Source organism: Mytilus californianus, unplaced genomic scaffold, assembly GCF_021869535.1.
Source record: "Mytilus californianus isolate M0D057914Y unplaced genomic scaffold, xbMytCali1.0.p SCAF_7, whole genome shotgun sequence".
In the NCBI taxonomy this organism is placed as follows: Eukaryota; Metazoa; Mollusca; class Bivalvia; order Mytilida; family Mytilidae; genus Mytilus; species Mytilus californianus.
This window is the reverse complement of record NW_026262723.1, coordinates 70,487,694-70,512,292: the sequence shown is the minus strand read 5'-3', so window position 1 is coordinate 70,512,292 and position 24,599 is coordinate 70,487,694. Positions and strand designations below refer to the sequence as shown.

Sequence of the window (24,599 nt, the reverse complement as noted above, 5' to 3'; positions counted from 1 at the left end):
AATTTATCCTATTCTTTAAGCAGTCGTATTGTTTTGACCTTCAGGCACAGTTGAATCTGATGATCATCATCTGGAGATAATTAGATAACAAAATCAAATGGGTCAACTAATTTTCACATATGCAAAATGTGAGCAGCTGCTCTTATGCAGTCTGGTAAAATGCACACGTGAAACAAAAGCTCACCTGTCAGAGCATTTCCAAGTGAGTTTTTTGAAGATGCAAATTAGGTTATAGTTTCATATGTGCAATGTTTTGTGCTCACAAAATGATCACCTTATTTGCATGTTGAAAACCTCATGACATGTGCGATCATGTTGATTTCTAATGTTAGATCTAATGTGAGCATCTTATGTGCAACGTGTTAGCACTATTGGGTAAGCTAGTGCGTTTCTGATCATTTGAATTGTGAACTTCTTAAACTTCTTCAATCATTTCAACTTTATAATTATTTTATTGCCAGTTTATTGCAACCATGCAATCTTAGATTAAAAAAGTTTTCAATTCATATTGTATGACTGACAAATGAGAACATATTGTATGACTGACAGATGAGTACATATTGTATGACTGACAGATGAGTACATACTGTATGATGGGCAATAATAATCTCAGCATCTCAGCTTAATTCATACTGTCAATGGTCATCACAATCATATTGTTCTAAAAAAGGAGCATTAAATTCTTATAATTACATTTTAAATAAGATGGTGAATCATGCTTTTGATTTGGGTTGTTTTTAAATGTTCCTATGCATTGTATTAATTTTGTCATGGAGAGCATGTGTAGTCATAAATGTGTTTTATTAGGACATAAAACATCACTTTAAATCATGTGATTGTTATTTGCCAAACAAAATGATAGATTTCTTATGTAGCATTTGTTTAATGTGTATATTTTATGATAAATATTGTTTGTGACATTAAATAACCCACAATTCTTTTATTCATTTTTATGCCCCACCTACGATAGTAGTGGGGCATTACGATTTTCGGTCTGTGCGTCTGTTCATTCGTCCGTCCATCCGTCTGTTTTTCCGTCTGTCCCGCTTTAGGTTAAAGTTTTTGGTCAAGGTATAGTTTTTGATGAAGTTGAAGTCCAATTGACTTTAAACTTAGTACACATGTTCCCTATGATACGATCTTTCTAATTTTTATGCCAAATTAGAGTTTTGACCCCAATTTTGCGGTCCACTGAACATAGAAAATGATAGTGCCAGTGGGGCATCTGTGTACTATGGACACATTCCTTGTTTTATTATATAACTTTATATCCTCCATAGAAAATATGCATGGTATGCTGCTGCATGGAATTTTCATTGCCTAACATCCAGTGGCAATTTTTTTGGTGCAATTTTAGAGTGATATTTTTAAGTCTCCCAAACAAAGTTCGGAGACATTGGTTTTGCTCAGTTATTCTTCCTCTTCCACAGAGTTTTCAAACTTGAATTTGTCTGCTGCAGTTCTCCAAAACCATTCGTCGAATTTACTTCGGGTTCCACAATATGTTAGACTAACATGTCTTGTGGTGAAATCAGGGTTTTGTTTGTGCATTCGGGTCTATTGAGTATATTGTCAGGTCAGTTTTAGGAATTTTTGTCAGATGTTCCGACTCCTTGGGTTTTTTCTGGGACCCAAATAATGCCAATGCTAAATATAAGGTAAAAGTCCAAGTCAGCCTTTTCTCAAAAAGGAGTTCCATAACCTATCAATACTTTTAGCTTATTTTGTTCCTTAACTACCGCTCTTTTGACTTATAGTATCAATTTTAAATTCTAGATTTTTATAATTTCACTGAAGTACATCCTTAAGGGGTTCTTTGAAGGGCCAAAAGAAGGGAGGGGTTTACTATAGAACACTATGGGATTTTTAAAAATTTTATTTTCAAACTTGAGAGTTGTTAGTGATAGAAACATGGGGTCTTCAGTAATAATCATAAGATCATATGGCCTACTTTAAGGTTAAAGGTAATTGACCTTTGCCCTTAAACATTACTTTTTAATTTACACAAAAATTTTGATAAAATTTGAGAATGAAATATAGGGTTAGTACCCAGGGGTCACCCCACCCTCTTCCATTTGAGAATGTTCTTTTATCTTGTAAATGGTTGAGATCCCCACCCCTAAACCATATATATATTCCTGTTTGTCATGTCAAAATGATTTGAATGATATACAGGGTTATATCCAATTGGTCATCCCCATCCCCTGTCATTTGAATTTATTATACTTCACGTTAAAATGCCATTTTTTGATTGGCTAATATGAGGGTGTTAATGTACTCTATCACATGGATGAGTGGGTGACAATTTTTTTTTAATGTCACCCTCTCGCCCAGACCAATCAAAAATCGATAATTTAAAGGACAATGAATTGAATTTACATCAAGTAATTAAATACAATGCTTAAGTTCTACGTTTTGGCTCAGATTTTATTATTAGACTGTCAAAATAAAAAAATAAAACATCTTGCCTCACTTTTGTTGTTTTTTGTAATACCCGTAACGTTGTTATGTACGTGACGTCATAGAAAATACTTTTAAAATAAAATTATTCTGTAAAAGACAATAATGATAGGACATTCAGTATAATAAATTAAATAACACATAGCTGAGAGGGTGATAGAGCAGATTGGTACCCCTCGAAAAAGCATTGTCAACCGTGGCGAAGCCTCGGGGTAACAATCTGCTCTATCACCCTCTCAGCTATGTGTTATTTATATAATGTTCAAATATCTTGTTAGTGGTCAAAATCCCCACCCCTAAATCATATATTCCTGTTCTTTATGTCAAAATAACTTGATTGATATACAGGACAAGTCCCCAGGGGTTATCCCCACCCCCTGTCATATGATTGATTGATTGATCGATTGGTGTTTAAAGCCACTTTCAACACTATTGTGCTATTTTGTGGCGATCAGTTTTAATTGGGGAGGAAGCCGAAGTACCGGGAGAGAACCACCGACCATTGGTAGGAAAACTAACAATCCTAGTCAATTAAGATTGGAGTCGATTGCACCTGGCCCATGCGGGATTCGAACTCACAACCTCAGTGTTGACAGGCTAGAGATACAGAAGCTCGACTACTTAGACCACTCTGCCACCCAGGCTCCTCCCTGTCATTTGAATATATTCAAATATCTTGTAAGTGATAGAGATCCCTGCCGCGAAACCAAATATATTTCTGTTCGTCTAGTCAGAATGATTTGAATGATATGCAGGGTTAGTCCCAAGGGTTATTCCCACCCCCTGTCATTTGAATATGAACAAATATCTTGTAAGTGGTCAAGATCCTCAACCAAAAACTATATATATTCTGGTTTAATATGCCAAGATGATTTGAATGATATTCAGGGTTAGTCCCAAGGGGTCATCCCCACCTCCTGTCTATTGAATATGTTGTAAGTGATCACAATCCCCACCCCTAAACTATATTTTTCTGGTTTGACATGAAAAGATAAATGAAATGAAATATAAATGGTTAAGATCCCCACCCTAAACAGTACAATTTCTGCAAGATGAATTGAATGAATAATAGAGCGAGTCCTTAGGAGTTTATGATTTAATATGGGGATCTTGTTTGGGAGACGTCATAACAGCATCCTGTTACAATCATTTCTTGTTTTTTTATGTCATCAAATGACAAAAAAGTAAAAGAAACAAAAAACACCAAATTCGAGGGAAAATTCAAAACGGATAGTGGCTTATCAAAGGGCAAAATTAAAAGCTCAAACACATCAAACAAAAGAAAAATGACCAACAATTATTGTTAACAGGCAGATGTTTAATAGAATATTAAAAGAACCTGCATGATTTCAGTTACAGTAAAATCAGAAGCACAATTAACAGTTGTAATCATGTTTTCAGGCAAATCATTCAAAAGACGCTTAAAGATGAATTTCAAAACTCAATGAGCAAATTACCACTTGTTGAAAAACCTGAACAAGATGGGCCAGGAGATGACATTAATGTTGCCCTAGATCAGGCAGACAAAGATCCAAATGATTTAGGTTTAACTGATGAAATGGACACAACCAGACAACATGATGACCTTGAAACATCTGGCATATATGACGAAATAGACATAGACAAGACTAGTAAAACTAATGAGTTTGACACAACAGGACCTATAGATGACGAGGATATGGATGATGGCTATGAAACAATAATTTTTACTACCAAAAAAACAGTAAGTGTTTTAAATAATGATAAACATGTATTGTGCAAAAGCCTCACTTTGAAGCATTAAAGGACAAGGTTCACTTTAGGCTAAATATGGCCTTGAATTTCAACTTTATCATACAAATTTCAAAATTGCCATAATTTGGTTCTAAATGGATCTACTTCAAAAGCATTTATTTCTTGATTAAACATGTCTCTTCATTAGAGTACATTCTAGGCTTCAAAGTCAGCACATTTTGAATATATTGTCAAAATGATGATTTTGTGCATTTTTCCGACCTACAATTATAAGCTTGAGGAAACCCTTGGCTACAACCTTGTTTCCAAAATGCATAGAATTATAGCAACTATAATACCTTTTTTTTCCAAATTAAATTAAAAGATACCAAGTTATGTACTTTTTGTAAAGTTGGAAAAGAAACCATTGAACACGTTAATGGGACGTATTATGGTATACTGTTGTCCGTCTGTCCGTCCGTCTGTCCGTCGTCAACATGTCGGACATTAACTCAAAAATGCTTTCACCAACTTGCAATAAATTGTGGTGAATTGTTTATATCTATTGACATGAGCTCCCTTTCGATTTTTATATATTTTCGATTTTACGTTTCTGAGTTACAGGGTTTTATTTATAAAAAAAGGGGGATTTTCCAATTTTCTGAAAAAAAATCAAAAAAGCTTTCAGCAGTTCTTATGAAACTTTGGTGGAATGTTTATATCTATTGATGTAAGCTCCGTTTAGAATTTTATATATTTTTCATTTATCATTTCTGAGTTATGGGGTTTTATTCATTAAAAAAGGGGGGATTTTCCAGTTTTTGGACAATAACTTCAGCAGTTCTTATGAAACTTTGGTGAATTGTTGATATCTATTGATGTAAGCTCCATTTAGAATTTTATAAATTTTTCATTTATCATTTCTGAGTTATGGGGGTTTATTCATTAAAAAAGGGGGGATTTTCCAGTTTTCGGACAATAACTCAAAAATGCTGTCAGCAATTCTCATGAAACTTTGGTGAATTGTTTATATCTATTGATGTAAGCTCCCTTTACATTTTCATAAATTTCTAATATGACATTGAGAATTAATTGAACTTTATTTGTTTATAGTCTGACAACAGATTTACTAAGTATTGCGCAACAGCACAGTGTATTGCACAACAGCAAGAAATCTTTAATTGAATATAAATTCAATTCATATAACCAATTTCAAGTTCGTTGACTACATTTATTCAGAAACCTATAATATGTCAAATATTTAATTACAATCAAAATTCAGACCTGTTATCAAGCTTGAATATTGTGTCCACAGCGAAGCAGTTTATTTTTTAATGCCAAATAACTTTTCAATTATGGCAGTCTTTTTCAAATATTGTGAAACTTTTTTTTGTAAACTTTGTTTTCAACAAAGGGAATGTGTTTCTTGGTCGCAAACATGAAAGTTTATTATTGAGAAAGAGTAATCAAATAAAATCATATATAATTTATATGTAACTTTAAAAAATGTTATTGTAAAAATCAATTAGTCAGTGATACATATTGTATACTGAATTATTTTCTATATTTAACCCCTTGATACCTTTGTTAGGAGGTAGTGTATTGGTGTGTGTAAAATCCTGACTATTGGAAAACAAATAAAAGATAAAAAACAAATACAAAAAAATTAAATCTAAAATATTATTTCTGTAGCCAAAAGTTGCCAATGGTGATATTGAATCCCTAGACACAAAAACTTTCTGGATAAGGGGTGGGGGCCAAAGTAAATTATGATAGAAAATGTTAAGAATTGTTGAAAATTTTACGAAAACTGACATTTACAACACAAATAATGTACTTCATTTCTTCATCATTTTAATTGTGATGTGCCAAAAGGAAGTTAGTTTGTTTTAATAGCTTTATCACAACTATTTCTATGTGAATTTGTAGAATTTTGGCCTGATTAAAAAACATCAAAATCTTAGGGCCAAACTTAAGCCTTCATAAAATTACTCCTTTAAGATACTTTAACGAAACCTATTTTGTTTTCAGTTGAAAGAGATCACTGTTTACATTTTGTTTCGCTTAGTTATTTTGTTGAGGTTTTTTTTTTTTATTATAAAGCCATTCATTCCATGCAGATATATATATATGTTTAGAAAAAAATCACATAGGTTTTAAACTTAATGCATCTTTCTCTTTTAAGAAATATGGGACTTCTAATGGTGTAAATTTGTATAGCTTGTTTACATGTTACATTGCATACATAACTGTTGGAATGTTTCTTAATTTCAAAAGATTTTTATTATCATTGCAGGAACCAAAAATACAGAAAAAATCAGGGTATGATATTACTAAATAATTCAAATATAAAGCTAATTTCAGAAGAAAAAAAATTGCCATTTTATATATGTAAACACTCCCAAACGTGTCCATCCCCCTAAACATGTCCGATTCCCCCAAACGTGTCTATTTCATCCAAAAGTGTCCTTAAAATCCGAAATCGCCCAAACATGTCCATTTTCACATCCCCAAACGTGTCCGATAATTGTTATTTGCCAAAACATGTCCACTTTAAAGACGCATGAACGTCTCAAAACTTTTAGCGCTATTATGTTCTCAGTGACGTTAATAATGTCTACGGCAATTAATTTCTCGGGGACACAATTTAAGATGTCGGGTTTCGATTAGATCCTATAAAATAAATTAAAGCCGTATTCAAAAGACATAAATGCTGAAGTATTTTGGCACAATAACTGGAAATTAAAAAAGGAACAGAGTTTTAAGAAAAAAATCCTAAATTTGTTAGCATTGGTTTGTTTAATGCCGGCTGTTTATATTAGCATAATTGCAAGTTTGATTTGCAACATATGAATTTACTCTTCATTGTTGAATGCTTATAGTCCAGTTACAAATATTTCATGCACATTCAGAACGTCAACATAAGTAAATACATAAGGTAGATCTATCTCTTCCTACACGAGGACATGACTGGCAGTGCGTACTTTTACATCCCACACAGCCAAATGGACGCCCAACTTTGGCAAGGATTTAACTACATAATTAACCATGTTTCTATTCTACATTCACGCTTGGAGGTAGGACATTAGATGAAAGAGTAAATTAAAAGGAATATACGTCAATAGAAGAACAACAACCAAAATTTGTTATTAAACAAAATTATAAATTTTAATATTGGTGGACATGTAATTGTTAATTGAGGGTCAAAAATTAAATTGATTAAATGGGCGTTCATGTAAACTATTTGTATAAAGCTTTATATATTAAAAGGTAGAAGACCTGAATGCTTCATACCTTGTATGCAGATACCTTATGTTATGAAGTTTACGTCGGTCATATATCCATTGTCATTGACCTCATTTTGATGGTTCAGCTACTGCTTGAAAAAAAATTATTGTTATTTTGTCATGTGAATTTCTCACCTGTTATGAGTAATAAGATAACTATATTTGGTATATGGGTTCTTTGCAACGTCTACATGTCCGTCAGACAGGGTTCACCTGACCTTGACCTCATTTCATGAATCAGTGATCAAGGTTTAAATTAAGTGATTAGGTCCGTTTTTTAGTTATCTTGAACACTTTCAACATAAAATCAATTGTCAGTAAAGCAGGCGAGACATTCCAGCGTGTGCACTCTTGTATTATTTAAAGTTAATTTTGTTTTCCTATCCCTGATTCTTGCCTTGATCTAACAAGCTCAAATTTGTATGCCCTGCCAATTTTTTTCCCTGTTTGTGTATTTGTCTGTCCATATCAGGTTTTGGTCAAGGTAATTTACCCGGAAGTTGTGGTCATATCAATCTAAATTTAACTTAGTATTCACACGTTTATTATGATGTGAGCTATTTAAATTTTAGGCCCAAGAACACAGTTATTTCATAGTGTATTTCTTTTAGACAAAAATGTTAATTAAAAAAATTGCACCTGCTCTATTCAAAAAAGAATTTTTACAGTACAGTGTACTACTTTTGGAACAAATTATATGAAAATTATAGAAAGGTCTATTGGCCCATACTCAAACTATGGATAATTTAATGGGTGTCCCACTTTTTGAAATTACTGGTAAAAAAGAAATGAAATTTTGTGGGACAATCGAGAATATGTTTTGTGGGACAATTGGGATTAGCTTAAATGTTGGGACAATCAGAAATTGTTTTGATAGTGATTAATTTGTTTTTATAATGCGTAGCCGGTATAGTTACAGGTAAATAATCAGTGTATTATAAAATATGAAATAAAGATGAACAAATAATCATGAATACTTACATTTTTTTTTTGTAAAGAATAGGTACAATTGAAGTATTATCAAACATATAATATTATATTAAGTCAAAAAATGTCACATATCAAGCACTACTCAATTCTCCATTAATGTGTACTAAAGAGTTGCAATTCAGCACACATGCTAAACAGCTGCCTGAATACACTTAGATTTTTAAGCCCAAATAATAAACAGCTTAATTCATAAGTTCAACAATAAAGCATGCATAATACATAAGTAAAACAATAAAGCACACACAATACATAACATAAACATCACAACACAACACATCATACAATTGCAACAAATTTAGTCCAAGTGTAACAAATGAGAGGCAACGTGTTAACATACTGACAAACACTAACTTCCCCATTCTGAAGATAATCTTTGAGTTCTAAAGTAGGTGTTGATTGAGTTGTACCTGTATTTTCTTCTCTTTTTTGTTCGTACTCCCCCGCCTAGGTACTGAATGATGGTCACTTCGTTTGCCGTCTGCTCTTCTTTAAGCGTGTACAATGTATATGTTCTTAGATCACATTGTTCAAGTTACTGTGCCATCCTTTGAGGGGTTTGTCGTCATTGATCCTTTGGTTTGGTAATGGTTCCATAGTGCATTTTGCTTTCAATCCAGTATGTTGTGACATGCTCCATAAACGGAGTAGTATTTGCTGTTGAAACACAATATTCCAGGTCTTTTAATTTTGTGCATGGAACCAGACGTCTTCTTTTTATGCATATGGTACCCGAAAAAGAACTGGTGTCCTGTGTATAAGTTGATGAATATCTTGTTCTCCTTTATAGTTGGTCACAAGTCCTGTTGACTGCACTTTACGCTAAATACACTGGGTAAAGTGAAAAAATTTGTGATTCCTGGAAAGGATTACTTGGCAGAATTCTTGATAGCAGCTTTTGTTATCAATGAAGCAATTTGTTGGGTTTATGTGAATCTGACTGTGGGTGTAAGGGTGTCTTCAGTAGTGATAAAGTGTAAATGGCATCTGTCTTCCCTGGTAAAAGTGCAAAGACTTATGGAAACATCACCCGTCAACAAGTGCGTGTTTAGTGGCCCGCCCGCAGCACATTGTAAATAAGTTTAAAGTTGTCTTTATATTGCATGCATTATTTCTAAATTTATTTAAAAAACTTTAGAAAAAAATGTAATCAAAATTACAGTAATGATATTTGTTTTATAAATAAACGTAACATTATTGATATATTTAAATAATTCACAAATGTCATATTATTTAATCAAAAGATGGTTTACAAAAAATAAATAGTTTGAATATGAAATAATTTGAAATAAATAGTTTAAATATGAAATAATTATTCTTGATTATTTAGCAAAACAAACAATAGCTACCTTGTTTATTTAAGAATCTTTTACTTCATGAAATATTGTGGGACAATCAGAACTTTTCATGTGGGACACATGTAATCAAATTGATATTCATCAACTTATACACAGGACACCAGGGAAGACAGATGTCCAGTGCACGATGTTTTGTCGATATTGTCAACATCGCAAAGTCTACTTTATCGTGTCATTATTGTATTTACATTGTATCATATCTATATACATGTATATGTTGTGTACTTTTGTGTTTACATCGTTCACATCGTATACATTGTGATGTTGACAATATCGTGACAACATCGTGTTTATGTTGTATATATAAAGTCTATACCTTTCTGTTTACATCGTTCACATCGTATACATCGCAATGTTAACAATATGGTGTCAACATCGTGTTTATATTGTATATCGAGTCTATACCTTTGTGTTTACATCGAATACATCGTGAAGTTGACAATATCGTGTTTACATCGTTCACATCGTCAACATCGTATTAATGTTGTGTACCAAGTCTAAACTTTAGTGTTAACATCGTTCACATCGTATACATCGTAATGTTGACAATATCATATCAACATTGTGTTTATGTTGTATATAGAGTCTATACCTTTTCTGTTTAAATCTTTCACATCGTATACATCGTGATTTTGACAATATCGTATTAACATCGTTCACATCGTTAACATCGTATTAATGTTGTGTAACAAGTCTGTACCTTTGTGTTTATATCATTCACATCGTATGCATCGCAATGTTAACAATATTGTGTCAACACCGTGTTTATGTTGTATATAGAGTCTATACCTTTCTGTTTACACATTCACATCATATACATCGCAATGTTAACAATATCGTGTTTATATTGTATACAAAGTCTATACCTTTATGTTTACATCGTTCACATCGTACACATCCGGATGTTGACAATATCGTGTCAACATCGTGTTTATGTTGTATATAAAGTCTATACCTTTCTGTTTACATCGTTCACAACGTATAAACCCTAAGCCGGGAATGCCACATTATATACCCTGTCTGAAACCCAAATTACACATATATTACTGATTATCCCTGCCTATTTTTTTTACCAATACCAGGTATTTGTTCAAAACATTCACCACATAGTATATATATTCAGTACATGTTTAGTATTTCTTAATAGTTTGTGTAATTCTTTTAAATACAAGTTTTCATCTTTTCGAATATTTTTTTTTTTACATTAATATTTTTCAATAATTGTTTTAGATTTCATGTACACCGTTTGTATTTTTTATGCTTTTTTTACAACAACAAATACTGAAAAAATTAACTTGATATTTTCCGCATATGTGATTGATTTTTATAAAACTTGCTGTGAAAATAATCCTATCATATATGCAATAATTTGTAATGGCACTTTTAGACATTACTTAAGTATTGGATGTGTAAATAGCATGGTTTTAAATTAAAAACATATTATTGACGGATACACGTCATTATTTTCCCTCTGAGAGCCTCTTCTCTTACATTCTCAAATAGTTCTGTAAAGCTTTTATTGCGAACCCAATGAAAGTTTTCCACAGTGCCATCTCTATCTTGACCAGGTATTTAAACTTTTGCAAGTTCACCTGTCCTATTGAATAAATACAATAGCTATTGTTCTCTGTGTAGTTTATTCTCTGGGACCTTTAAATTTCTTCTAAGAGAAATCTATCATTCATTGATTAAATTACCTGAGTAAAAAAAATTTCTTATATATAGACAAAAATACTTTTTTTATACTCATTAATTGCGTGTGATGATGTATTTATTCAGTATTAATAATATATTTTCATTCAGTGACATTTCAATTTTGAGATGGTTCTATTAACAGACCAACAAGTTCAAATTTAGTTTTTTTTTCTGTCAACAGGATTGAATGTCGTTTTGGGCGGCGTGTACGCTGTCCGAAGTTGAAAGACGTCGTAATTAATCTAGAAACTGCCAATTTTCATTATTTCATGCGTGAGGGGATCGGTTCTGATTAAGGACATCGTGAATGCGTGAGAGGAAGTGCAATTATAGTCAATCATAAATCTAAACCACTTATATTTACATTGCAGCCATTTCCATATTCATTGTCAATTTATATTTAGTATGAACTTCAATAAAACTGTGCAAGTTACTTGCCTTTCTTTGAAAAAAGTAAAATCACAAAAATACTGAAAACTCCGAGGAAAATTAAAAAAAGTCCCTAATCAAATGGCAGAATCAAATGATAAAACACATCAAACGAATGGACAACAACTGTCATATTTCTGACTTGATACAGGTATTTTCAAATGTAGAAAATGGTGGATTGAACCTGGTTTTATAGCGCTATACCTCTCACTTGTATGACTGTAAGTCGCATCAAATTCCATTATATTTACAACGATGCGTGAAGAAAACAGACTTAATAGGTAAAGTTGTCAAAATAGGGGTCAGCAGTCATCACCGTGTCACAATCTCAATTAGAACAAAAACAAATAAATATTTAACAAAGAAGCATAAAAAAGTATCTATCAAATTTAACAACCACATTCATTGCTTACTTATATATGTATTTTAAATCAACCAATAAAGGATTGAAATATTTGAAGGCCTGTGACTGAATGGCAAGGTTCACATCAACTCTAGTGTAGAGTCGCGTGTTTGACGGCAGAATGTAAACGTCACACAGTAAGAGATATAAAATAATTTTGTCGTTGAAGTGATTGTTGCATTTTTCGATATAAAGATATGTTTGCACTTCCCCTCACGCATTCACGATGTCCTCAATCAGAACAGATCCCCTCACGCATGAAATAATGAAAATTGGCAGTTTTTAGATTATTTTTTTTTAGATTCTGCGTGTGTAGATTACCAGCCGTGACAGAGAAAAATAGCTATTGTATTCTTTCAATAGGACAGGTGAACTTGCAAAAGTTTAAATACCTGGTCAAGATAGAGATGGCACTGTGGAAAACTTTCATAGGGTTCGCAATAATATAAACATTGATTCAATCATAAAAAGTTGATTTCTGACAAAACTTTCAACAGTGTTCCTTTTTAAAAAAAAAATGTTTGACATGAATAAGAACTTGAAAATAATGATGTTTCAAATTAAGATCTTCTTAAATGTATTCTATAACTAAACAAAAAAAAATCAAATTTCAATAGGAACATTGATAAAACTTTTGTTAGAAATCAACTTTTTATGATTGAATCAAAGTTTATATTAAACTGAATGAAAATATATTATTAATATTGAATAAATACACCATCACACACAATTAATGAGTATAAAAAAAGTATTTTTGTCTATATATAAGAATTTTTTTTTACTCAGGTAATTTAATCAATGAGTGATAGATTTCTCATAGAAGAAATTTAAAGGTCCCAGAGAATAAACTACACAGAGAACAATAATAGCTATTGTATTTATTCAATAGGACAGGTGAACTTGCAAAAGTTTAAATACCTGGTCAAGATAGAGATGGCACTGTGGAAAACTTTCATTGGGTTCGCAATAAGACTACGTCAATTAGTAACGTTTGCTATGATGATGTTGTTGATGTTCCAATTAGGGTAGACTGACGAGTGTTGTCCTCTGGCTTGATACCTACGCTATATCGACTAGATTTGAGACATATTTATGATTTGAGACATATTTATCAGTCTACAATTAGGGTAAAAAATGTAGTATATACCCTGGCAGTTTCCTGAATATATACTGACATCTCCACGTTGTTATCCAATTACAAAAATTGACACATTTGTAATCCATAAAATATCGTTAATAAATTGTAATATCTTGATGTAAACGATGTAAATATTTTATTACATTTCAAACATTATAAATCATATGACACCATATCGTGCACATTACAATGTAAACGATGTAAACACGATATTGATAATAAATTGTATACATCGCTATTTTAACAATGTCAACGATGTTAATAGTATTTAAGAGTTGTTCCAATGTAAACGATGTTGACAATATATCTTGTTAATATCGCAATGTAAACGATGTAAACACTACATCATATTCGTCGCGATGTATACGATTTAAACGATGTAAACAGTATACAACAGTTATTACAATGTAAACGATGTTGACACAATATAGTGTTGACATTGTTGATAACGCGATGTAAACGATGTAAACACGATATTTTTACAACATTGTATACATCGCGATGTTAACGATGTCAATGATGTAAACAGTATATAATAGTTCATACAATGTAAACGATGTTGACACGATATCGTGTTAACATTGTAAATATCGCGACGTTGACAATATTGTTTTAACATTGTGCACTGGACATGGATGAAAATTCATGCCCCAAATTTCATCGGATCCTCAAACTTACTATTTTATGCATAAAATATAAAGACATTAATTTGGAAGGTGTATGAAAATAATTTGCAAGTAATACACTGTCCACACTAGGGACTCTATTTGTAGACAACAAAAATCAAAGAACCAGAACTGTGTCCCTGGACCTAATAGGATAGGAAGAGTCTTGACAAATTTTATTTAAACTTGGCATGAACTAACTAAAGATTAGGGAATTATAAGACAGCTTATACCAAGTATCATGGCAATAGAATTTATATCAAAGACCAAATGGTCATTCTTATATTTGAACTTTGGGTGGTTATTTTTTACATTTAAATCAAACAATTTCAAATATCAAAATTAGGGCCTACAAAATTTAGATATTGCAAAAAAATACTTTTTAAATGCCTTGATATATAATGTAGCATGTATTTAAAGCAGCTGAACACTCATTTGATGTATCAGATTTATAACAATTCTTCAAACATCAAATTTATATGAGCATGTGCCCAAAAATAGAGATTTTCCAATGATTCTAGAGAGGCTTATATAAAATTGTAATTTTGTCCACCAAATTAAAATTTGTGAAGTAATTTTGCTATAAATAATTCTTTCATATATATTTTTAAAATGTACTTTAAATGATAAGAAAAGTTACAAATAGCGTACCACATGAGTATAAAATGTCCCTAGGCCATGTAAGACTAAAAGTAATTTAGGGATAATTTAGGCCATTACACATAAATTACATATAAAAATGCATATAGAAGCTATAGGAAATAGAAATTTGTTTCTTTTTGGCATTTCTTTGCTAAGATGACATGATACAAGAAATTTGAGTGCTACAGGACTCTGAGGACTCTTGCATTCAACTTTTTGTGCAGACAGTATAGTCTGATTGATGCAAAGTTTCTCACTTTTCAGTGGAAAACTTGCGTGTAATTTTAGTCTCAATAGGCATATATTTGAACCACTTACTATCCTACAGAAGAACAAAAGGTGTCATATAGAAGGGAACAGGTACAACATATCGTTGTGAAGTGCTTTTTATATAGATTTAGTGAACTCTTTATAATGTACATAGCTCCTTACATTTAACTTCCTTCAAACAGGCCGTTAGACCAGAACCATGCATAAATACAACACATTTTGCACATTTTTCTGTGATAATCTACTTTTGTTCTAGATTCAGGGTACACATATGATTATAGAAACATGAAACAAGCATAGAAACACAAATATCAAAACATGAAAACCTGTCAGATAGAAAGACATCTAGCTCCTCAGGCATAGAAACAGAAATGGCTTAAAAATGCTTAATTATAGGCCCAAGAACACAGTTATTTATTTCGTAGTGCATTTCTTTTAGTGAAAAAACGTAAATTAAAAAAATTTCACCTACTCTATCCAGAAAAGATTTTTACAGTGTAGTATACTACTTTTGGGACAAACTCTATCAAAAATATAGAAAAGTCTTTTGGCTCTAACTCAAACTATGGATAATTTAATGTTAAGGGGGTCTGTAATTCAGTTTGACAGCTTCAGAAATACTAAATGTTTACATGTAATTTCATCCCCTACTTACTATTTTATGCATAAGAGATAAAAAAATAAATTTGGAAGGTGTATGAAAAAAATTTGGAAGTTATACACTGTCCATATTAGGGACTGTAGACAACGAAAAATCAAAGGACAATAACTGTGTCCCTCGGACCATATGTCTAAATAAAAAGAACTTGATCCCCTTCCATTTCATAGCTATAGTCTGAATATCAAATAATTTTGCAAGTGGGCATGGTGTCCTTGTGAAATGACTGAAAATAAACCCCTCATGATCATTTCTAATGTAGATTAAATGAATTTGATATGATTTAGCTGATATTTATGATTTAGGTGATTGATATGATTTAGCTGGTAAAAGTGATTAAGTGGATAGATAGGATTTAGCTGATCAACAAATTCCACATATCAAATTTTTCTGTGACATTAATTTTTAATATATATTTGATTTGTAGACCTGACGGGGAAGATTTTATGTCAAAGTTTCAAGGAAATGAATTTCAGAGAAAGTGGGATGAAAAAATTAACGAGTGGAAAGATAAAAAAGATAAATTGAGAGCAGAGGGCAAACCAATCTTTGAGAAACCAGCAGAGTAAGTGTAACACAAATAGAATAATCAAATAGTGTCACAAAATATCAAATTTATTTATACTGTGGATTAGATCATTATTATTCGTGGGATACCAATTTTCGTGGATTTCGTTGATACAGCTGAACCACGAATTTAAATGTTCAACAAATTGCAAATATCTATTGGATAGTATGTAGACTTTAGTAAAACCACAAAATCAAATGCCTACAAAAATACAAGAATTTCTCAATCCACAATAATTAGTACCCACAAAAACAAATAAATCCACAGTACAAGGTTTAGACAGATGAATGTGAGGCTCTGCCAAGCGTCAACAATGTATTTTTTTGTGATTAGGTCAGTTTATGGGGAACCACTAGTGGTAGGTCAATGATATTTGATATGCAGTTTTATAAGCATTGGCACATTTTATTTCCATGGAGATTATTTGGCCCCTCCCCCACAGTCATGGTCTATTGAATTTGAAACTGTTCCTTAATTTGCATGTATTAGTCTGTGATCAGGTCAGTTTATGGGGGATCACTAGTGGTAGGTCAATGACATTTGATATGCAGTTGTATTTAAGCATTGGAATATCTCATTTCCATGGAGATTATTTGGTCCTGTCCCTATAGTCATGGTCTATGACTTTGAAACTTTTGCTTATATAGTTTACATGTAAAACATTAGGGACTGTAGACAAAGAAAATCAAAGGACAATAACCGTGTCCCACGGACCATATGCCTAAATAAAAAGAACTTGATCCCCTCCCATTTCATAGCTATAGTCTGAATATCAAATAATTTTACAAGTGGGCATGGTGCCCTTGTGAAATGACTGAAAATAAACCCCTCATGATCATTTCTTAAATGTAGATTAAATGAATTTGATATGATTTAGCTGATATTTATGATTTAGGTGATTGATATGATTTAGCTGGTAAAAGTGATTAAGTGGATAGATAGGGTTTAGCTGATCAACAAATTCCACATATCAAATTTTTCTGTGACATTAATTTTTAATATATATTTGTTTTGTAGACCTGACAGGGAAGATTTTATGTCAAAGTTTCAAGGAAATGAATTTCAGAGAAAGTGGGATGAAAAAATCAGCGAGTGGCAAGATAAAAAAGATAAATTGAGAGCAGAGGGCAAACCAATCTTTGAGAAACCAGCAGAGTAAGTGTAACACAAATAGAATAACCAAACAGTGTCACAAAATATTAAATTTATTTATACTGTGGATTAGATCATTATTATTCGTGGGATACCAATTTTCATTGATACAGGTGAACCACGAATTTAAATAATCAACGAATTGCAAATATTTAGTAAAACCACAAATTCAAATGCCTACAAAAATACAAGAATTTCTCAATCCACAATAATTAGTACCCATAAAACAAATAAATCCACAGTACAAGGTTTAGACAGATGAATGTGAGGCTCTGTCAAGCGTCAACAGTGTATTTTTGTGATTAGGTCAGTTTATGGGGAACCACTAGTGGTAGGTCAATGATATTTGGTATGCAGTTTTATACGCATTGGCACATCTTATTTCCATGGAGATTATTTGGCCCATCACCCACAGTCATGGTCTATTGAATTTGAAACTGTTCCTTAATTTGCATGTATTAGTCTGTGATCAGGTCAGTTTATGGGGGATCACTATATAGTGGTAGGTCAATGACATTTGATATGCAGTTGTATTTAAGCATTGGAATATCTCATTTCCATGGAGATTATTTGGTCTCGTCCCTATAGTCATGGTCTATGAGTTTGATACTTTTGCTTAGTTTACATGTAAAAGTTTTTTAACTCCTATACGTAAGTTAAGGACCACCAAAGAACCTAGTAATTACAGGGGAATTGCTATAAGTAGTAATATTGATAAGTTGTTTACTAGAATATTAAATAACAGACTTGAAAAATATTTAGAAAAACACAGCATTATATCCCAAGAACAAATTGGTTTCTCTAAAGGTAAAATGAAAAGTGATCATTTTTTTGTCTTGAAAACTCTAATAGACAAACACACAGAAAAAGGCTCTAAATCATTATAATCATACATGTTTTGTTGACTTTACAAGAGCTTTTGATACTGTTAATCATACAGGACTGTTCTATAAACATTGGAGTAGGAACCCATTTTTGTCTCGCCTTGACGGAGTCAAATAGCAAGACATAGGTATGCTGTTTCTGGCGGCGGCGCCGTCAACAATGTATTAGTTTGTGATCAGGTCTATAGTTCATGGTGAACCACTAGTGGTAGGTCAATGATATTTGGTATGCAGTTGTATTAGCATTGGCACATCTCATTACCTTGGAGATTATTTGGCCCCGCCCCCTCAGTCAAGGTCTATTGACTTTGAAACTTTTCACAGTTTACATGTATTAGTTTGTGATTAGGTCAATTTAGGGGGAACCAATAGTGGTAGGTTAATGATATTTGGTATGCAGTTGTATAAGCATTGGCATATCTCATTTCCATGGAGATTATTTGGCTCCGCCCCCTTAGTCATGGTCTATAGACTTTGAAAATTTTGCTAAGTTAACATGTATTAGTTTGAGATTAGGTCAGTTCAAGGGGAACCATTAGTGGTAGGCCAATGTTAATTGGTGTTCAGTTGTATAAGCATTAGCACATCTAATTTCCATGGAGAATATTTGGCCCCGCCCCCTCAGTCATGGTCTATTGACTTTGAAACTTTTGCTTAGTTTACATGTATTAGTTAGTGATTAGATCAGTTTAAGATGAACTGCTAATGTTAAGTCAATAATATTTGGTATGCAAATGTATTGGCATTTGCAAGTATCGTTTCCATGGAGATTATATAGCCCCACCCCTGATCATGGTTCATTGACTTTGAAACTTTTTCATAGTTTACAAGTTAATGTTTGTGTTTAGGTTTGTTTAAAGGGAACAACTTATAATAAGTCAATGGTATTTGGTATGCAGTTGTATTAGCATTGGCACATCTCATTCCATGGAGATTGTTTATAAATGATTTTAAATATTTATTAGGTGAAACCTGTGACCCAGTATGGCTATCAAATATTTCATTAAATTGTCTTCTTCATGCTGATGATCTTGTACTGCTTTCTGAATCTAAAAAAGGCTTACACTCAGTCTGACTGCATAAATAAGCTGGAATTCTAATGTGAAAATTGGGGTTTAGAAGTTAATTTAAAAAGAAACGAAATCTATAGTTTGTAATACATCTTGCCGTATTAAACATGTACAGCTTTCATATAAAGATACATACATGCAAAATACCCAACATTATACTTATCTTGGCGTAACTTTTAGTGCATCTGGCAGCTTTTCAGAAGCTTTAAAAGCTTTCTTTAATTATACTAAATATTTTACTAATTATAAACCTAATATCTCCACTCTCACATTTTTTATCACACAATGAAACGCGTATTATTATATGGTTCAGAAATATGGGTTTTTTTTAATTCAAAGAAGTTAAAGAATATCACATAACTAAATTATTTCTATAGACTTTGTGAAGATCTAAAAAACGAGAAAGTGCACCTAAAATTCTGCATATTTATATTAGGAGTGAATAAGCACGCAACAAATTTGGCCATATTCGGTGAATTAGGCCGTTATCCTCTAATGTTGAGGAGATGGACAGGGGGCGGGAACCCGGGAGTAAGGGGACGGGAACGGGGAATAAGGGGGAGGGGAACCGGGAGCGAGCGGGGCGGGAACATGAAGAATTCGAGGAAACAGGGAAACCGATTCAGTGCTGTATTAAACAAAAATCTTACACGATAAAAGGTGTTGTTATTCTTTATGACCATCTTATTGGGTTTGGAGATTTTTGCAGAAGATTGCATGCGAAAAAGATCGTTTCCGGACTTTCCGTATCATATTATATCTGTATCCAACGGACAGGTCTAAAAACCAGGACAGTTATTTTCGATACGTTTTCATCTGTAACTTTCGTTTTACTCAACATATGGTTAAAATTTAAAACGTATGATAAAGAACAGGATAATTACTTACATTATTTGTAAAGTTTTTAAAATAAAAAATTTGTAAGTAAATAAAAAATATGCCAGGACAGTTAAACTTTAAGAAAAATATGGTGGAAAATGCTGAGAAAAGTTTACTTACAATTGAAATAATTTCTCCAAAACAACTGTCTGGCATAAAATTTTTGTACTATTATGAAGTTAAGGGAATAATCATTTGAAAAAATTATAATTTGATATTTTTTTCATCTTTTAAAGGTAAAAAAATCTGCCAGGACAGTAGCATATTACATTACATTGTAGAAATTTTGTTGAAATTTGCTCAAAATCAAAATATAAAGTTGAATATCTTCTTCAAAATGAATGTCTGGTAAGCAAATTTTTGTTCATTGGAAAGTTTAACATATAAGCTTTATGAAAAAATAAAATTTTATGGACTTTCATTTCGTTAACACAAAAAAAGTCTGCTAGGATAAGTAGCCTATTACGTAAAATTTCTGTATAAATGGCAAAAATAAACAATGCAATTTTTAACTATAAATGAAATAGTTTCTTTAATACGATTGTCTGGTATATACTATTTTGATATTATAATAAATTACAGACACAATCATAAAAAAAAAATCAAGAAATTGAATACTTTTCACTTTTAAAGTAAAAACAAATCTGCCAGGACAGTAGCTTATTATGTCTTAACTTGTGAAGAAATTTGTTTCAAATCGAAATACAAAGTTCAAAATCTTCTTAAAAATAATTGTCTGGAATGAAATTGTTATTTTCAGTTCTACATTCGGAAATATGAAAATCAATCTATGTATTTATATATAAATCTGTCAGTACAGTAGATTATTACGTTTAGATTTTAAACTTTTATCTTTATTTTTTATTGGTGTTAATTGTAAAGTTTGAACAATAAACTATAAGAAAATATAAAAATTTTCATTTGATAATAAGTTGATACCTCAAAAAATCTGCCCGAACAGTCAGCCTATTAATTAGCTAAATATTTGGTTGGCACTTTCCAAACTTTACGGCAAGTCTTTTCATCTGTGTATTTGTGTATTCTGTTATGTCATCTGTAAATCGAGCGTTTAGAAAATTTTATTTTATTTTCTAAATTAAATCGCTAATATTTTGAAAACATAAGAAATGATCAAAATGAAATATTCTAAACTCTATCAACAAATTATCAGATTTATAAGTTTTTAAAACCAGAAAGTTGTGCTCACAGAAATAAAAAAAGGAGTTTCAAAAGCAAACAAGTTCGTAGTTTTAAAATTTCTATATTTTCATATCAAGTTTCCATTTTCCCCCTAATATCTTTTTTGTTTTTCAATATTTTTTTTTCAAATTTTTTTAACTATATCAGGAAATAGTTAAGAAAAATTATTCACTTAAAATTTATTGGTTCAGAAATATATTACATGATAAAAAGAAGTTTCAAAGGTAAGGAGGGGATCGTATCTTGTTTATTGTGAAAAAACAAGCAGTATAGTGGACTTTCCAATATCTTGCATTATATGTTTCTGTTGACCATGACATGCAAACTTCAGTATAGATAAGATGTTCTGGTTCAATTAGTTTTCCCATGTTTATGGACATTTGAACTTTGAAAGTTTGACCCTATCAAGTATGCACCTTGTGATGGCAACTCCTCTGACATGGCTTTCTGGGTACACATAAAATCCAGTAGGTTGTTAGAACTTCATGATGTGCCTGGATGTAGTTTTCCCTGAGTTATACCCATTTGGACAATAATTTTGAGCTTATCCAGTATGCATCTTGATCTATGTTGACATCACAACTCCAATGACAGGGTATTTTGGATACAATTGAAAATTAGTAGATTTTTTCGATAGAAAGACCCAATCCATCGAGTTTTCCCAAAGTTATAACCCTTCAACTTAGATTTTTTTTATATCCCTGTGCATCTTGTCATTGTCACTCCTCCGGTATGGTATGCTAGATACTCGCTCGGTTACTTGTGTGCATGTGACGATGTTCATGTTCATTGAGGATCATTGAGATCAACCCCTTCACCAGCAAGGACTGGTTGGAGAAACGGAGGTATGTTCACAGTTCTAGATTTTCTTGTATGAAGGGGGAAAAGAGGCATATCTGAACGAAATGATAAGTTAAAGGAGGGAAGCGGGAGTCCAGGGGGAGGATAGCCGGAGTCAGGGGCAGGAAGCGGGAATTGAATATCCCCCTGTCCACCCTCTCAATGTTAGATATTTTAACTATCATGATCTTATATTGGAAAAGAATTCATATAACAAACAATATCTTATTAACAAATGCATACTCTCTCTCAAATACATTATCAAAAGCTGGGAAGAATTCTTGGACTAGTTGTATTAATGCTAACCTGAAATTGTTTGATTTACAAGAGTATCGAGTACTCTCATCTAAAACAATCATTAAGAATATGATGAAAAAGAAATTATATTTACCTTAAAATATTGTAACATATGGAAGAAAGAGTTATTCAATGATAAAAGACAAAATAGACCTCTGGAAATAAACTTAGAACTTATCGATTATTCAAACCAAACTTTAATTTTGAGCCATACTTATTGAAATTACCATATCTTCAAAGATGTGTTTTAACAAGATTTAGAATTGGAGCTCACAAACTTGAAATAGAAAAAGGGTGATACTTTAATATAAAACTAGAAAATAGAATATGCAAACTCTGTAATGAGGAAATAGAAGATGAGATTCATTTTCTTTTAACATGTAAAGCTTTGGTTAATGTTAGAAATCCCTTTCTTAGCAACATATTTAGTAGAAATAAAAATATTTCAAAACTTGCCAACAAATCTCTTTTTATTTGGTTAATGGGAAATGAAGATAAACACATTTTGATTATAATTTGTCAATTATTAGAGGTTTTAAATAAAAACAGGAATACAACATTCAATTTGATTACTTTGTATAGAGTTATAGATATATATGATCATATATGCATTTACGATCATGGTTATTATTTACATTTAATTAATAAGGTGTGCTGTCCCATAAAGGGTCCAGAATAACAAATAATGGGTCATATTATATATTCTTATTATTACAAATTACTTATTTCAGTTACTTAGATATAATATATTAATCAATTAAATCAAAACGAATCATGTTATGTACTTTGTTTAACCTATTTTTAATTTACTTTTATAATTATTATGTTTGAAAATTATATTGTAATTATTCTACTCATTTTGGGTGCCGTGATTGGCAAATAAAATATTTGTTTGTTTGTTTGTTTGTTTGTTTTGTTAAAGTTTGTGATTTAAAGGTCAGTTTAAGGGGAACCACTTATGATATTTGGTATGCATTTGTATAAGGATTGGCACATCTCATTCCCATGTATATTTTTTTGGCCCTGTACCTTCAGTCATGGTGCATTGACTTTGATTATTTTGCAAAACTTACCTGTTTAGGTATTGCTATTTTGATTTCAACATTTGCCTTGTGAAACATATGAAAAGTAGGGAGAAAGTGGGCAAAGTTTGTAATGGCACAACATGGATAAAAACAAGAGGATTTTAAATATCTTACAAAAAGTAAAAAAAAAGAAAGGGAGTTAACACATTTATAATGAAATATATCTATTGATATGGTCATTTTATGTAAATTTATGTTTTATCAAGTTCAATTCTCTTTAACTTTTTATCTCACTGTGGACTGCCAATGTTGTGTGCTTATAAAATTATGTAAATGCTTCAAAAAAAATCTCTAAAATGTTTATGCCAATTGATGACCTCATAAGTGTTTAAAAACAGTTATTGACCAATAAAAAAATTGTATGTTAATTATACTGCACAGCTCAGTGACCTGTTAACCTGAACTTCTGACGTCATTCAGGTGAAGAAGGGTCACCTAAGCTATTCAGTATTTACTAATATATACCAAATTGATTATTCAATAACTACTATATAACGTGGTCAAGCCTATATAAAAAAATGGAGATGTGGTATGATTGCCAATGAGACAACTATCCACTAAAGTTCAAATGAAGTGGATGTAAGTAACTATAGGTAACCATATGGCCAGTAATCATGGTAATGACAATTGAGTTCCAATAACCTTTGTTCAAGGCAAAATATATCAAAGGGACATTCAAACTCATAAGTCGAAAATAAACTGACAAGGCCATGGCTAAAAAAGAAAAAGACCAACAGACAATCAATAGTACACAAAACACAGCATAGAAAACTAAAGACTAAGCAACACGAACCCCACCAAAAACTAGGGGTGATCTCAGGTGCTCCAGAAGGTTAAGCAGATCCTGCTCCACATGTGGCATTCTGTCGTGTTGCTCATGTTAGTACAAGCCTGGTAATCAGTCTAGTTCAAAGTTGCA

The 24,599-nt window shown here is 31.8% G+C and overlaps 1 protein-coding gene across 1 annotated transcript in view; it reads left to right on the top strand.

The window, feature by feature from the left end:
• Positions 1–24,599, top strand: part of LOC127710116 (uncharacterized) — a 43,912-nt gene that overhangs the window by 5,903 nt on the left and 13,410 nt on the right. The window contains exons 3-5 of the mRNA XM_052215860.1: positions 3,862–4,183; positions 6,470–6,495; positions 17,291–17,428. Of these exons, the coding sequence (XP_052071820.1) occupies positions 3,862–4,183; positions 6,470–6,495; positions 17,291–17,428 (486 nt within the window). The remainder of the gene's footprint in view (positions 1–3,861; positions 4,184–6,469; positions 6,496–17,290; positions 17,429–24,599) is intronic.